Below are 16,789 nucleotides of genomic sequence, written 5' to 3' on the forward strand. Positions count from 1 at the left end.
CCCGGTTTTGCCGGCACAGTCCCGTTTTTTTCTGTGCTGTCCCGGTTGACAGTCCGTCCCGGAAATGTCCCGGGTTTTGCCCCTGGTGACTGGTACCGTGCGCGAGTCGGCGGCGGTGCGCGGAGGCGGCAGCATGAGGAGGATGCGGCGGCCGTATTTTTTGTTTTCCCCCAATAGCAGGATGCCGGGGGCGGGGCTTTAGAGTAGAAGCAGGGGATTGGTTGGAGGTCAGGATTTGCCGGGGGCGGGGCTTAGTATCAGGGACGGATGTAGTGTGTGTGTGTGTGTGTGTGTGTGTGTGTGTGTGTGTGTGTGTGTGTGTGTGTGTGTGTGTGTGTGTGTGTGTGTGTGTGTTCACCAGAAGGAAGGCTCACAGCTGGCAACTGAAGCTGCCGGCAGACTGGAAAAAAGCCTCACTACTTCTGGCTCCCTACAGTGGCATTACAGGTAAGCACCATGTCGCCTGTGTGTGTGTGACTGCCCCCTTCCCAGTCTGTGTGTGTGACTGCCCCCTTCCCAGTCTGTGTGTGTGTGTCTGCCCGCCTCCCAGTCTGTGTGTGTGACTGCCCCCCTCTCAGTCTGTGTGTGTGACTTCCCCCCCTCCCAGTGTGTGTGACTGCCCCCCTCCCAGTCTGTGTGTGTGACTTCCCCCCCTCCCAGTGTGTGTGACTGCCTCCCCTCCCAGTCTGTGTGTGTGACTGCCCCCCTCCCAGTCTGTGTGTGTGACTGCCCGCCTCCCAGTCTGTGTGTGTGTGACTGCTCCCCTTTCCAGTCTGTGCAAGTGTGACTGCCCGCCTCCCAGTCTGTGTGTGTGACTGCCCCCCCTCCCAGTTTGTGTGTGTATGACTGCCTGCCTCCCAGTCTGTGTGTGTGACTGCCCCCCTCCCAGTCTGTGTGTGTGACTGCCCCCCTCCCAGTCTGTGTGTGTGACTGCCCCCCCTCCCAGTGTATGTGTGACTGCCCCCCTCCCAGTCTGTGTGTGTGACTGCCCGCCTCCCAGTCTGTGTGTGTGTGACTGCTCCCCTTTCCAGTCTGTGCAAGTGTGACTGCCCGCCTCCCAGTCTGTGTGTGTGACTGCCCCCCCTCCCAGTTTGTGTGTGTATGACTGCCTGCCTCCCAGTCTGTGTGTGTGACTGCCTCCCCTCCCAGTTTGTGTGTGTATGACTGCCCCCCTCCCAGTCTGTGTGTGTATGACTGCCCCACCTCCCAGTGTGTGTGACTGCCCCCCTCCCAGTGTGTGTGTGACTGCCCCCCCTCCCAGTGTGTGTGTGACTGCCCCCTCCCAGTGTGTGTGTGACTGCCCCCCCTCCCAGTGTGTGTGACTGCCCCCCTCCCAGTGTGTGTGTGACTGCCCCCCTCCCAGTGTGTGTGACTGCCTCCCCTCCCAGTGTGTGTGTGACTGCCCCCCCACCCAGTGTGGGTGTGTGACTGCCCCCCACCCAGTGTGGGTGTGTGACTGCCCCCCTCGCAGTGTGTGTGTGACTGCCCCCGCACCCAGTGTGGGTGTGTGACTGCCCCCCACCCAGTGTGGGTGTGTGACTGCCCCCCTCGCAGTGTGTGTGTGACTGCCCCCACACCCAGTGTGTGTGTGTGTGTGTGTGTGTGACTGCCCCCTCCCAGTCTGTGTGTGTGTGACTGCCCCTCCCTCCCAGTGTGTGTGACTGCCCCCCTCCCAGTGTGTGTGTGACTACCCCCCTCCCAGTCTGTGTGTGTGTGTGACTGCCCCCCCTCCCAGTCTATGTGTGTGTGACTGCCCCCCCTCCCAGTCTGTGCGTGTGTGTGACTGCCCCTCCCTCCCAGTGTATGTTTGACTGCCCCGCTCCCAGTCTGTGTGTATGTGTGACTGCCCCTCCCTCCCAGTGTATGTGTGACTGCCCCCCCTCCCAGTCTGTTTGTGTGTGTGACTGCCCTCCCCCTCCCAGTCTGTGTGTGTGTGACTGCCCTCCCCCTCCCAGTCTGTGTGTGTGTGACTGCCCTCCCCCTCCCAGTCTGTGTGTGTGTGACTGCCCCTCTCCCAGTCTGTGTGTGTGTGACTGCCCCCCTTCCAGTGTATGTTTGACTGCCCCCCTCCCAGTCTGTGTGTATGTGTGACTGCCCCCTCCCAGTCTGTGTGTCTGTGTGTGTGTCTGTCTGCCCCCTGCCACTGTGTGATGCCCCTCTCCCAGTGTGTGTAAGTACCCCCTCCAAGTCTGTGTGTGTGTGTGTCTGCCCCCCTCCCATTCTGTGTGTGTGTGTGTGTCTGCCCCCCTCCCATTCTGTGTTTGTGTGTGACTGCCCCCCCCCCAGTGTGTGTGTGACTGCCCCCTCCCAGTGTCTGTGTGTATCAGTGACAGAATGTATACAGACACCAACCCACTCACCCACTCACCCACGTGTCAGTCAGTCACCCACGTGTCAGTCAGTCACCCACCCATATGTCAGGCAGTCAGTCACCCACCCAACCACGTGTCAGGCAGTCTAACATGTCATAGGAGAACGAAAAGGAAAAAAAGGGGGAGCAAAGGATTAGATGGACCTATATTAACATTACTAAGATGACTTCATAGCATATCTAGCTGTTTAATAAAGGTGGGGTGACGAAATGACAGTATATGGTAATCCAATACTCACACGGCCCTGTGTGAGCACATATGTGTAAGGGTATCTTGTTCCTGGTATCCACTTCTTAGCCCAAATGTTGTTCAGATGGAAGGGGGGGTTTAGAAAAAATAATAATACACTACTTACACGGCCATGTGTAAGCTCGATCCTGGGAGAGAATAATGTGGGGTTGTCTGATGGACCCGTCCGTGGTACTTCCCGTGGCAACGTATAATCAGCTGCTTGCGGGCAAAGTAATTGCTGGTGGTTCCCCTTCCCTCACACGTTCCAATCCTCCCCCCTCCCCAATTCAGGAAACGGGGATGCGTGGGGTAAAATGATAGCAGGGCGTCAGTTACAGTCTTCAATTAAATGAGCGTTTTATTAAACATTTAAACAGAACAAAAGACTCACAGAATAATGTTTAGAGCACCCCGTGGCACTCCGATCAGCGTGGGTGCAGGTCGCCTTCCAGCTGGAGCTGGAGTGTCAGGCAGTCTCCCACCCACCCACCCACCCACCCACCCAAGTGTCAGGCAGTCAAACCCAAGTGTCAGGCAGTCTCCCACCCACCCACCCAAGTGTCAGGCAGTCAAAGTGTCAGGCAGTCAACCCAAGTGTCAGACAGTCTCCCACCCACCCAAGTGTCAGGCAGACTCCCATAAAAGTGTCAGGCAGTCTCCCATAACCCAGCCACCCGTCAGGCAGTCTCCCATACCCTAGAGCAGGCCTGCACAACTCCAGTCCTCGAGGGTCGCAAACAGGCCAGGTTTTCAGGATATCCCTAAATCAGCACAGCTGGCTCAATTAGTGGCTCAGTCGTACTGAGCCACTAATTGAGCCAGCTGTGCTGAAGTAGGGATATCCTAAAAACCTGGCCTGTGTGCGGCCCTCGAGGACTGGAGTTGTGCAGGCCTGCCCTAGAGAAAGTGCAGCGCACCATGATCCAGAGAAGAGGCAGGTCTGGCAAAAATCTATCTTTATTAGAAAGTCATAAAAACAAGGGATGCAACCCCACCCCACTCTGCCACATAACCAGGATGCTGACGCCCACCTGATGACGTCAGAGCTACCATATGGCGCCCCCTAGTGACGTCAGACGTCTAGGTCTAAATCCCTGGCAATACAGCATAGAGCTGTCTTGGAGGACTGCAGCCACAGCCACACCTCTCCCCAGACTGAACACTCCCCCATGTGTGGCTGTGGCTGCAGTCCTCCAAGGCAGCTCTATGCTGTATTGCCAGGGATTTAGACCTAGACGTCTGACGTCACTAGGGGGCGCCATATGGTAGCTCTGACGTCATCAGGTGGGCGTCAGCATCCTGGTTATGTGGCAGAGCCGGGAGGGGTGAGTATCAGGGGGGTGGTATATATTGTGACTGTTTCTTGTGTTTGGTAGCCTTCACCTTGAGAAAGGCAGTATTTGACTGCCGAAACGTTGGACTTTATGGCATATTAAACCTCCTTTGAGTAAGACCGTGTGCCTGCTTCTTCTTCTTTGTCCGGCTACAGGAAGGGTCAGGAGACAGGGAGGACAGAGGCAGGAGAACCCCATCTGGCTCCGGCCTTGCCTGTCCCTACGAATACAAACATACAACCCCTCACTGAATAACATAGCCCTAACCCCATGTAATAATCCTGGGTGTAAACAAAATAATGGTTTTATGAATATTGTAATGGTTTAATAGGGACCTAGGAGGTGGCCAGTGGGGCTGTTATGTGTATTTGTGTTTATTGTGGGTAGCGGGGGTGGGTGAACGGGGTATTGGCCCCAAGGATGGGTGTTTAGGCCTACCGGGTGGGGGGGGTAGTGGGAGGGGTTAACCCCTTCATTACCTTAGCGGTATTAACCGCTCAGTTAAAGAAGAGGTTAAGTCATCCCCCAACCCCCTGGCAAGGCCTAAACACCCAGCCAGGGCCAAATACCACCTTCTCCCACCCCCGCTACCCACAATAAGCCTGGCACGGGTGTATAATCCCTTCATTGCCTTGGCGGTAATGAAGTTGCCTGTAAATGCATTTTTTATGCATGGGATTCATGCCGGGGGTCTCTGATGCTGATATTAATGGATATCAGCTCCGGGATACATGCATTTTATTTTCATCGCAGCTTCACCCCACCTTCTTGCCTACTTTTGTGGCGGGACAATTTGGAGAAGAAACAGCAATTTTAAAGTGGCGATCAGCCGCAATAAGCTGATCAGGGCTTATAGAATTGAGCGTGTTTGAAAAACTGGCGATCAGTGCCGAAAAGTGGCTTATCACCGCGCATCTGCAGATTTTATTTATTTATTTATTTTCCGGCAAAAAAAAAAAACGGTTATTTTTGCTCTAATCGCCAGCTTCTCTGGGCTTACTGAATCGCTGTAGGCGATTACTGCATGAGGGCCTTAGGGAGGATTTGTTCCTGTAAAGTACACCTAGTTTGGCATAGGATTTGGATGTCGGTATCAATGTGCAACCCAAATGTTAAATGGGAGTTGAACTATATGCCCAGTTATTTCAAACAAGTAACAGGGGCTAGGATGGTTTTAGAGCTGGTTTTTATCTGAAGCTCTGTCATTGGTAGCTTTAGCAATTTAGCTCTGGTCCCAAATACCATTGTTACAGTCTTGTCAGTGTTTAAAATCAGTTTGTTTTGGGAAATCCAGTTTCAAGTCTCAAAAAATCAGATTGAAGTACGTGTTCAAGGTCAGAGAGGCGAGGGCTGCGTGCATATAGGATAAGATCTAAGGCCTCTCACAATAACCCGTTAGGAATATAAATTCCTCATCTATCCGACATAAGTATAAAATATACTCTACCTAGACCCCTAATACAGAGTTACCCACCTTATACGGGAGCATCTGCCAGACGAGTATAGTAAATGTATCTTATTTCTTTTACCACTGGAGGGCAGCGTGGAGTTACACGGAGTGGCGCCCGTAAGGACGACGTGCCAGTTAGGCGGAAGGAGACGCGCACACACTTTTATGTGAAACTGATATATTTGGGGAGGGATTTAGGAGTCTGAGTGAGAAAATTGATATTTTGTCACAATGGAAAAATGGAAAAATTAACCATATGCACAGATTTTATCCCACTTTTGGAAATTAGGGATGTTGCCTAAAAGTTTGAGAATGCACAAAGTGCCACCCCTGGGCTTTAATGAAGCAGCATTTGTGGGATAAAGGGAACAGCATTTTCTGTATAAAGGTATTTTGGGCTCGATATAAATAATTGAAGCCAAAAACTAATATTAAGGGGCCTATGCAGAGAGCAGCGCGAACGGAAATTTCGGCGTTTTTTAGCGCTATATGGCTATAATAAGGTTGAAAATGGCGAGTTGAGTAAAAAGCGGCATTTTTTTATTTTTTTTTAGTAGAACTCGCCGCACGGCTGGCGAGAACCAAAATCTCGCCAGTTTTGAAAAGGGCCGTATGCAGAAAGGTACGATCGCCATCTAGGGGCTGTTCGCGCCATTAAAATGGAGAGAAATTCTACAATTAGCTCCGCCAACAAAAGTTGGCAGGAAACTGGAGCTCACCGGCGAGAGTGAAAAGAAAAAAAAAAACGCGCTTTTTTTCAAACATGTTTCACCAGCGCGCATCTCGCCGGTTGAAACTCTCCATAATCAAGCATGATTTTAAATGCAGTTTTCTGACCTTTCTGCATATGGAGATAAAATCACGCCATTACAGGTACAATTTATTACCAATTCCAATTATTTCCAGTGCTGCTCTCTGCATAGGCCCCTAAGTAAATTGAGAATGGAAAAATATTCAGCACAAACGTACAGAATGTGATGTTCTGAGAGATCTTACAGATGTTATCAAATCCCACAATGAATGTATAGAAAATGTCTGTATAGAACGAGTCAAACAAGAATATGCCAATAAAACGTTTAATTGGGAGATACAGGGGCCACAATTCAGGTCAGTTAGCTGGAAGAAGGGAAGCCGGTCAGCCGGTAGAGCCGGTCAGCCGGTCAGCCAGAAGAGCAGGTCAGCCAGTAGAGCAGATCAGCCGGTAGAGCAGGTCAGCCGGTCAGCTCTGAGATCAGCATTACTTATATCCCCTAAACGTTGTCCCCTGCATGTAATGCGCAGAACAGCCTACACTGCATATACTGTACATGAGATACTTAACCCTTTCTTTTCGCTCGACTCTAATCTGAATGATTTGCTAATTGGTTTGTAATTAGAGAGATATTTGTAGCAGAATCCCATGTATGTTCTTTTTACCTTTTTAGATACTGTTTTGTGTTATAAAAGATATGACAGATCAGAGGGGCTTCCTGTTTGCACTCGTGTTTTGGCAGAAGTGTATATGTGACCCTATAAATCTCCCTCACACCCGGCTTGGCAGTGTGACACTAGTGCAGCGACCTGGGGAAGAATCACTGAGCTGTTAGCAATAGATACAACGGATAGAAAAGACACTACACATAGGTTGGATTAAAGAGAGTATTTTATTGAAATAATTAATCTCTTTGCTGGTAGGGGCCTGCAGCACATTGCAGAGCGATATAGTAACACGCAGAGCAATGCACTGCAGGCCCCTCCGGCAGCAAAGGAGTGAAGACCAATGCAGGGTGTATAAAGATCTCACTGATAATTCATGCACAAAGGGCAGTTTGTTGCTGTGATCCAGAGGAAGGCGAAACATAACCCCTGCTGTGCAATGGGGGAAAAAAATTCCTTCCTGACCCCATTAAATGGCGATCGGATGGTCCCTGGATCACTGCGCAGTGAGATCAGATGGAACAGCACAGATCAGCGTTGTTATACACAGGGGCACACTCAGTATATAGAGATGCGGGTGATGGAGCCCTTGTGCCCCTGTGTATAACTCACCTGCTCCCCCATTCCCCTGCATATCTATCCCATTCACCCCTTTTCCTCCCGCATACCTCGCAGGGCCGGCCGGCCATTAGGCGGTCGCCTAGCGCGCAAAGGTCCTAGGGGCGCATTAATAATCATTATTATTTTTTCCTCTTATTATTTCTAATTTATTTATCTTTTTTTTAAAATTATTATTCTTTTTTTTATCCAGTATTTTGGCGCCCTTTTATTTTTATTTTGCGTCGCGCTGGGGTGCGGTCGCACCCCCTGCAGCCCCGATAGCTACGCCACTGTTTATTTTATTATTTTATTTATCTTATTATTTTTTATACAACTAGGGCACAAATTTTAAATTTCGCCTCGGGCGCATGAAACCCGTGCTCCGGCCCTGCTCCTTGTTCTCTCTCACCCTCTCACGCCCAATATCCCAATCTCCCTATAGTACCTGCCCCTCCCGCAGCCTTCCTGATCTTATCTGCCTCTCCTGCGGTCAAACCAACTTCTCAGGGCCCCTAGAATACCCCTGGATCTACGCCCTGGCTCCTCTGCTACCTGCTCCCGGGGTCTGCTGCTCCGCCTAAAAAAGGTGAAGCAGCAGATCTGTCCGCACCTCTCGTATTCTGCTACCTGCTCCCGGGGTCTTCTCCTCCGCCTAAAAAAGGTGAAGCAGCAGATCCGTCCACACCTCTCGTATTCTCCTAGGCCATCGTCCACCACGTCGCCAGACTTGACATCCGCTTCGTCGTCTGCCTCATCGGCCGCCTTGTAGCCCACCTCTTCGCACCACTTGACGCCCGCTTTATCGTATGCCTCGTCGTCCGCCTCGTAGCCCGCCTCGTCGTCTGGTGGCACAAAGGGCACCACCTTCGTGCGTGTCCTGATCTGCAGGAGACATGAAGTGTTTGTAACCAGGGACAGTGATACTCTGTATCGCAAGAGCTCCTGTGCCACTTATACCCCCTCCCCAATACCACGTTATACCGCCCTCCACAGGGCAAATACCCGTTATACCCACCTCCCCAGGCTCAGTACCCAGTTATACAACCCTCCCAAGGCCCAGTACCCTGCTATACGCTCCTCCCCAGGCCCAGTACCCGTTATACCCACCTCACCAGGCCCAGAACCCGTTATACCCACCTCACCAGGCCCAGTACCCATTATATACCCCTCCCCAGAAGGTCATGTTTCTATTTATCAAAAATACATTGAGTTACCTCTGGTTTTCAAGCATGTCCTGGGGGAGTTATCACAGAGACACAGAAACGTCGCTGAGTTTGGTGAGTAACTCCCTTAAACTCTCAGCAGTTGAATTCCCCATTAGGCGCTTAATGCGTTAAAAACAAGCGTTGCTATTTCTCTGCATGAAGTTGCAGGTAATTGGAAGAGTTACACAGTGACGGCTATTTCATCACTCACCTTCTTCCATCGAATCGGTCTTAGCGGTAGTGATCTCAGTATTATTTCCTCCTTCACATCGGATATCCATATCCATTCTTCGCCTCTGATCTGTATGCAAGACAATGCTTTAAGACAGGGTTGCGCAACCTTTTTCCCCTGCTCCCCCCTCCACCCTCCCCACCTTGTCTCCGACGTTCTGATGTAACGACGTCATGTGATATCACGTTGCTATGGCAATGCCACATCATGTGATGCCACGTTGCTGTCTCCAGAAGCCGCCGGAGCCAAGGAAAGGGAACTTACAGAGGCCTTGCGCGCGATTTCCGGCATTTAATTTAAATGCTGTGGGGAAGAGCGAGGGGCCACTATAAGCGCCGAGCCCCTCCCCAAGAAAATGTCGCACCCCTCGATTTGCGCACCCCTGCTTTAAGAGATATTCTAGGACCCTCCAACTCCTCCATCGGACCCTTCCTCATATTGACTGACCTTGCAGTGCTCTGCACTGACTTGCACTGACCTGCTATGATGCCTCTCAAAATACCATGCTAACTCATTCTGAACATACATGTGTCCTTTCTACATGTTACTCAGCTTGTATGGGCCACAGACAGCTTTCCCGGGGTCCAGGACTATTTGCCACCGGGGACACTCACCCATGGGTCGGCGACCTTGCGAGAACCCACCCCCCCAACCTGTTTTCTCTTGCATTGCCATAGACAACAACATTTCAGCCTGCTGCCTTTCTCGGTAAAGTGGCTAAACCCACTAAATCCAGCAAAGAAAGGCCAGCAGCCGAAACATTGTAGTCTGTGGCACAATAAATTATCTTTTTTTATTCAAATCCGTGTGCCCTTTTCCATCAATCATATTGTATCCATTGGACGAAATGCCGGTCTTCCCTGAGACTAAGGGGCACCGGTAAAAGTATCACTAATTGTTTTTTTTGGTGTGCAGCAAATCCCCATCATTTTTGCGTTCTCTTGCTCTGCCCCAATCTGACACACCACCTTGCTCTCTCACCCCCCTCTTACACTCCCGCGTCACCCTTTCCTTCCCCAAAGGTTATCCTTTAATCAGATCTTACCCAAATTGTCTCCATCTCCCTTGGAAATGTTCTGTCTTTAAACTGTGCGGCTCCTCTTGATCCGAACTTTCTTAGCTGACCCCTTTAGGTTTCGGCTCCGAGGGTCTAAAAAATAAGCGACTCCGAAAAGATGTGAAATATGCGCACGGGTCCTAATGGGGCACTGAGGGGGAGACTTAAATACTAGTAAATATAATCTACTGTGCTAACAAATATAATCTATTAACTAACAAATATAACTTATTAAACTAACAAATATAACTTATTAAACTAAGAAATATAATTTATTAAACTAAGAAATATAACTTATTAAACTAAGAAATATAATTTATTAAACTAAGAAATATAACTTATTAAACTAACAAATATAATCTATTTAACTAAATAAATATCTATTCAACTAAATAAATATAATCTACTGTGCTAACAAATATAATCTATTAACTAACAAATATAACTTATTAAACTAACAAATATAACTTATTAAACTAAGAAATATAATTTATTAAACTAAGAAATATAACTTATTAAACTAAGAAATATAACTTATTAAACTAAGAAATATAATTTATTAAACTTACAAATATAATCTATTTAACTAAATAAATATCTATTAAACTAAATAAATATCTATTCAACTAAATAAATATAATCTACTTCAAAATAATACAATAAAAAGCTGGAGAAATGATACGTTAACCAAGCCACAGATGTGATGCCAATGAGCGTTGAACTCCTTGCAGATCCACCGTCAGCTGGTTGTGGCAGAAAGTGGTGACATGCAGTAGAACAGAGTGGTTGAGCTGTAACCACGGCAGTCAGGTCAGAAATCAACACAATATTTTTTGAAATTTAGAATGAGAATGTTCAGTATGTCACATTCTGGGCTCAGACTCTGAGCCCTGTCACATGTTAGCAGCTTGTGATAATAGAAAGTATCCATATACTGGGATGTAATAAGAAACATGAAGGTCATTTTATACTGGGTCCCATAACCTGCTTTATATGAAGTATCATTTTACACTAGTAGAGATGTTACATTTTGAAAAAATAGCGCTTCTGGCGACAATGTTCATTTTCTCTACAAATGATAAATGAAAAAGTTGGATAAAACGTTATATGTGTGTGTGCGCGCGCAATATATATATATATATATATATATATATATATATATATATATATATATATATACTGTAAATATTCCTGTATTTTCATTTGCATGTCTTAGACAGGTCTGCAACCCTGTCTTTCACCATTATCTTTAACCTTAATAGTCGTGTATATATATATATATATATATATATATATATATATATATATATATATATATATATATATATACATATATATATATATATATATACATATATATATATATATACATACACATATAGTATGTATATATATATATATATATATATATCATACTATATGTATATATATAGTCTGTTTTATACACACATACACGTGTGTGTGTGTGTGTGTGTGTGTGTATATATGTGTGTGTGTGTGTGTATATATATATATATATATATATATATATATATATATATATATATAGTATAACCCAGAGGTGCGCCAAGTGGGGGGGGGGGAGATTTGCTGTTTGCTGTTATTAAATGCACTAACGTTCCAAATTCTGTCAAGTTTAAATATATTTTAGTTCTCAATTACATTGCACCAGATATCAACTTGATTTAATGACACCGATTGAATTGAACACACCTGTGAGTCATATAATGTTTATTAACATGAGGGACTATTTAACACCAGATAGCCCCTTTGGTGTCCATCCCCTGATGAAATCCGCAAAGGCGGAAGAAACGCGTAGGGACGGTTTACATTGTAACTACGGTGGCTGACCTGCCTTCGGCACCAGAGAGAGACCAAGGAAACACAAGCAAAGTCCTTCCGGTATCCAGTACCACATGCGTGGGAGTAATGGCGGACGCACGCTGCTGAGAAGCTCCTGACGGATGGTTGATATACACCCTGGAGAAAACGGCGTTCTCAAGTACTGGAATACGAACTAATCGTGAGATTGCAGAGCGGAGGTGACTGTGGAGTCTTCGTTTGGTGCATGGGCAGGTCCCATAAAATGCTTGTTTTAATCAGACAAATTGTAAGTGTGCATTTGTCATGTCCATGATTTATTAAATTGTTCATCTGATTTTACACAAGGATCGGGCGCTTTTTCTCTTTTCTTTTTCTAATAGGTACTATGGGAACTTGGTGAGCCCAAGAAGAAGCAGCCTGGACCTTTGTTTTATTCATTCATGGACTTCATTTGGACTTAAGTATTTTTTATAGTTCATTTTTTTGTATTTTTATGCTATATTTTTTATATATTTTCAACAGATTATTGTAATAATTTTTTTCACATTTTTGCACATTTTTTATATTTTTTTTTTTTGTTTGGTTTATGTACATTTTTTCATTATATTACATTTTATTTTGTATAGGCGAGCACCAGTTGGTTCATGTAAATATCTTAATCAATATTGGTATTTGGTGCAACATTTTGGCACACGTCACCAGAGAGGCAGCAATTTGGGTGTGCTGAAAAAGGTGCGCTGTCTTTAAAACTGTTCCTTTAAATTGTCATCCTCAATAGACAGCAGCAGCTTTCCATTTACACCCATCTTGCATTTGCATCTCTGGGACATCTGGCAAAATGATGAAAACTAGTAAGGAGCGTCTCATTAGGAGACAACAATATGCAGATTCAGCTGAAATAGATATGACAGAATTCAAAGAGGATACAATTGATCTAAAAACCAACTTTTTTAAGCTTGAAAGGTTGGCGAAGGAAGAGATGAAACATTGGCTTGATCTCCTTTCATTGCAGAATTATCTGGATGCCAAAATAGTCCCTAGGGGCCTAAGGTTTACAAAAAAAACAACATTTGATACAAATATTGATTTTAAAAATAAGTGGAATGACGCAATGGAGTCATGTTCCTTTACCCTAATAAAATTATTAATAAATTATAGGGAAGATAAGCTTAATGAAATCGCAAAAGAAATAGAGGAAACCCAACAGATCATGATTCCATATGTGGAAAGTGAAGAATTCCAGGAGTTGGACAAACTAGTTGACTCTAGGGTACTGAAATATGAAAAGGAGATCAGTGATCGCAAGAGTAGCAAATATGTTAGAGATCAAACTGACTATGCTACTGATAAAATCAGAGATTGGAGACGACATGATAGGAGAGATAGATCCAAACATTATACTCCAAATAAGTATTATAAAAAAAAACAACCATAAAGATGACAAACAAAGGGACAAGAGTAGAGACAATTCAAACACTCACTCAACATCTAGTGACAAAGGACAGAACACTCATAGAAGTGAAAAGACAATAGCAAATACACAATTTTCCTGTCCTACAGAAAATAGATTTGAAGTCTTACAAGAAAAGGGAGCAAGTTGTGAGGAGACTGTGGTGATTGACAAAAGTAGTGGGGCGATACCTAAAACACAGATTAGGGATAGCAACAAGAACCACCCAGAAAATACTGTCCCAACCATTAAATCTCACACTGCCTCTTTTTTAGAATTAGTAACACAAGAAGAGAATCGGGAGAGAGGAAAATCTTATCCCCTGTGGGATCGGAAACCGACGTATCATACAAACACTCCACAACGGAGAAAAAGAAGCTGCGAGGAACCAGGGGAGGGAAGCGCGAACAAAGAAAGAAGGTAGGTAAGCTAAGAGCCAGCAATCCAGAGGTACACGGCATTTTCAATTTATCAACACATATTTTGTCTAGTAACCACATATCACTGCTGACCAAGGGTCTCTCATTTGCCCCCAGTAGTCTTCCAAACAGATTTGACCTGTTTGTAGACTTGAACAAATATATTAGGAAAATCACACTGATGCGACATTTCACGATGCAAAACAAGGAACAACAACAATGTATACTTAACACACAGGAGATAGCTTGCATTGATGCAATGTCCACCCTGTTACAAGAAGGGATACAAATAGAGGAGTCATCACATTTGTTGGATATAAGTCAGCTATCCGTTTATGAGCTAGATAGTTCTATATCATCTACGAATAATCATACAAATATTACATCACAACCAGGAAGACCCCTAGTTTTATATAGAGAACAAAGTGTTGATGGATCCGCTGATCTCCCTTCAGTAAGAGATACCAAAATAGTCCACTCTCCTTTTTCTGCAAAGTCCACGTATTTTCCTTACCATTCAAAGGGAGCATTTGTTGAAACTTTTTACACCATGGTTCTTAAGGATTTTGAACAAATGTGTTTAAATACAACATCAATACGGAATAGAAATCTATCAAAAGAGGAGAACATCGCACTTAAGGAACTTTGTAGTCTAAACAACCTTGTCATTAGACAGGCGGATAAAGGAGGGGGCATAGTTCTGCAGGACAGAACAGATTACCTGTCAGAGGCTTTTAGACTCTTAGGCGACAATACCTCATATATCATTTTGGGGCAAGATCCTATGGAAAGTTTTCAAAAGAAGTATAAAGATCTTCTTACTCAGGCTCTAAATATGAATGTCATTAACAAGTCAGAATTTGGTTTTCTTTACATACGGTTTCCAAGAACACCTATTTTTTACCACATTCCCAAGATACATAAACACATTTCCAACCCTCCTGGAAGACCCATTGTTTCAGGGGTGGAGTCGATGACATCCAGCGTGTCCCAATACGTGGATTATTTTCTACAACCTTTAGTCACACGATTGAAATCGTATTTAAGAGACACGTTGCATGTCCTCGACTCCATCTCTGGAATCATTTGGAAACCCACATACATCTGGGCAACATGTGATATTACATCTTTGTATACTTGCGTTAAACATAATAAAGGTTTAGAAGCAGTAAAACATTTTCTTAATTTGGACACAAGTTTAGGCAACACACAATCCTTGTTTATTTTGCAGGCCATTACATTCATACTAGAACACAATTATTTTTTATTTGAAGACATTTATTATTTGCAGATCTGTGGGACGGCCATGGGCACGAGATTTGCCCCTAGTTATGCGAACCTCTACATGGGTTTGTGGGAGGAACTACATGTGTGGGGTGATGCAGATCTGGGGGCGAGTCTTGTGTACTATAGCCGTTACATAGATGACATCATCCTAATATGGGATGGTGATCAGGAACTCCTGGAACATAAACTGCAGGCATTTAACAACAATGACATGGATCTGAAGTTTACTTACAATGTTAATAAGAACACGATTGTGTTTCTGGACTTAGAACTGGAGGCTCATTTAAATGGAGAAATCATCACCAAAACACACTTTAAAACAGTGGCCACCAATAGTTATCTACACAATAATAGCAACCATTACAAAAGATGGTTGGCCAATATCCCCAGGGGCCAATTTCTCAGAATTAGGAGGAATTGTTCTTCACATTCTGATTTTTTGGCCCAGGGGGAAATATTGGTTGAAAGATTTCTGGCCAAAGGTTATGACAAACACATCATACTGTATATGAGACATTTCGACAGGTAGGTCTCCTAGAGCGTAAATCTTTATTATCCAAATCAAACAAGGTTGGAGGGACCAATGGTGATTTTGGGGTCAATTCTGTCAAGTCACCATTTTTCATTACGACATTTAATAATTCAGTGAAAGGCATTTCAACAATTCTCAACAAACACTGGAGTATATTGTTAAGGGACCCAATAATTGGAAATAAATTACCAACTAAAGTTCCCATTATATACAAAAAAGCCAGAAACTTGAAAACCATTCTGGCACCTAGTCGCCTTAAACAGATTAAGGATCTTTCTTTGTTAAAACCGACAATAAATGGCAACTTTGTTTGTGGTAGAAATAGATGTATAACATGCAAACATATGTGCAAAACCAACCAAGTTACATCCTTTTTTAATAAATCTACACATACAATTAAGAGTCATATGGATTGTCTATCCTCATTCGTGATCTATGTCATTACATGCAAATGCAGACTCCAATATGTGGGGAGAACCACAAGGACTCTAAGCACAAGATTTCTAGAACATAGAAGAAACATTCTACATGGTATTACCACTCACAACCTATCTAGACATTTCTTGGAAATACACAACAAGGATCCATCATCATTGACTGTTATGTGCTTAGAACATATCCCTCTAGCATTATTAAGTGGCGACAGGGTCAAAAAACTGAACTTAAGGGAGACCTTCTGGATTTATACACTGGCGACACACTTTATTCGAGCTCGGCTAGTCCCACGAATTCGGGTATACCCGGGTGTATTGAGGTTTGTGACTGTTTTCTGCCCGAGTGCATTGAGGTATTTTCCAGGCAGGGATTGAAGCATTTTATTCCTGCTGGCTGCAATACTGCACAGTATATATATATACTGCATTACAATTCATGAATTTATGCCATCTGGTAGACACGCGAAGCATTGCAGCCTATTAAATCCTAATCATTATCATTTAACAGATCAGCCGCCCATCAGCCAGGCATGAACCCAGGCTGGGAAGGCAAATGCAACGGGGCTTGTCAGAGGTGAGGAGCGGCGCATTCCAGGTATCTGCCAGGTACATACCGGGTATTTGCTCGAATAAAGTGTGTCGGTGCAGTATGTTGGAGACATTAAGTCCAGGGGGTCTAAACGACTGCATTGACACAAGTACTATAGTGTAATATAGATTCAACATCCACGTCCATTGACGGGATCTCAGAGGTCTGGGTTGAGCATGTTTAGCATGCTCCCTCCGTGGTCCTAGTCGGTGTGATTGTGGGACCCTTGGTCAGCACTGTATCACAAACACACAATATTTATCTTTGACACAATATTTATCTTTGACACAATCACATTCCTTTATCATTCTTAATAAGTTACTATGTAATAATCATATTTAGAATTTAAGTTCACTT

General features: G+C 44.8%; 1 protein-coding gene across 1 annotated transcript; it reads left to right on the plus strand.

Moving 5' to 3' along the window:
- Nucleotides 1–395: 395 nt before the first annotated feature.
- LOC142485864 (uncharacterized) lies at nucleotides 396–16,075 on the plus strand. The gene is made up of 2 exons (XM_075584577.1): nucleotides 396–447; nucleotides 13,447–16,075. The coding sequence occupies exon 2, from the start codon at nucleotides 13,772–13,774 to the stop codon at nucleotides 15,404–15,406; it is 1,635 nt and encodes a 544-aa protein (XP_075440692.1). The 5' UTR covers nucleotides 396–447; nucleotides 13,447–13,771; the 3' UTR covers nucleotides 15,407–16,075.
- Nucleotides 16,076–16,789: the final 714 nt, after the last annotated feature.

The sequence above is a fragment of the Ascaphus truei genome, unplaced genomic scaffold (genome assembly GCF_040206685.1).
Source record: "Ascaphus truei isolate aAscTru1 unplaced genomic scaffold, aAscTru1.hap1 HAP1_SCAFFOLD_659, whole genome shotgun sequence".
NCBI classification, from domain to species: domain Eukaryota; kingdom Metazoa; phylum Chordata; class Amphibia; order Anura; family Ascaphidae; genus Ascaphus; species Ascaphus truei.

Excerpts from the sequence above, each read along its gene's own strand:
- LOC142485864 (XM_075584577.1), top strand. The coding sequence starts at position 13,772 with ATGCGACATTTCACGATGCAAAACAAGGAACAACAACAATGTATACTT.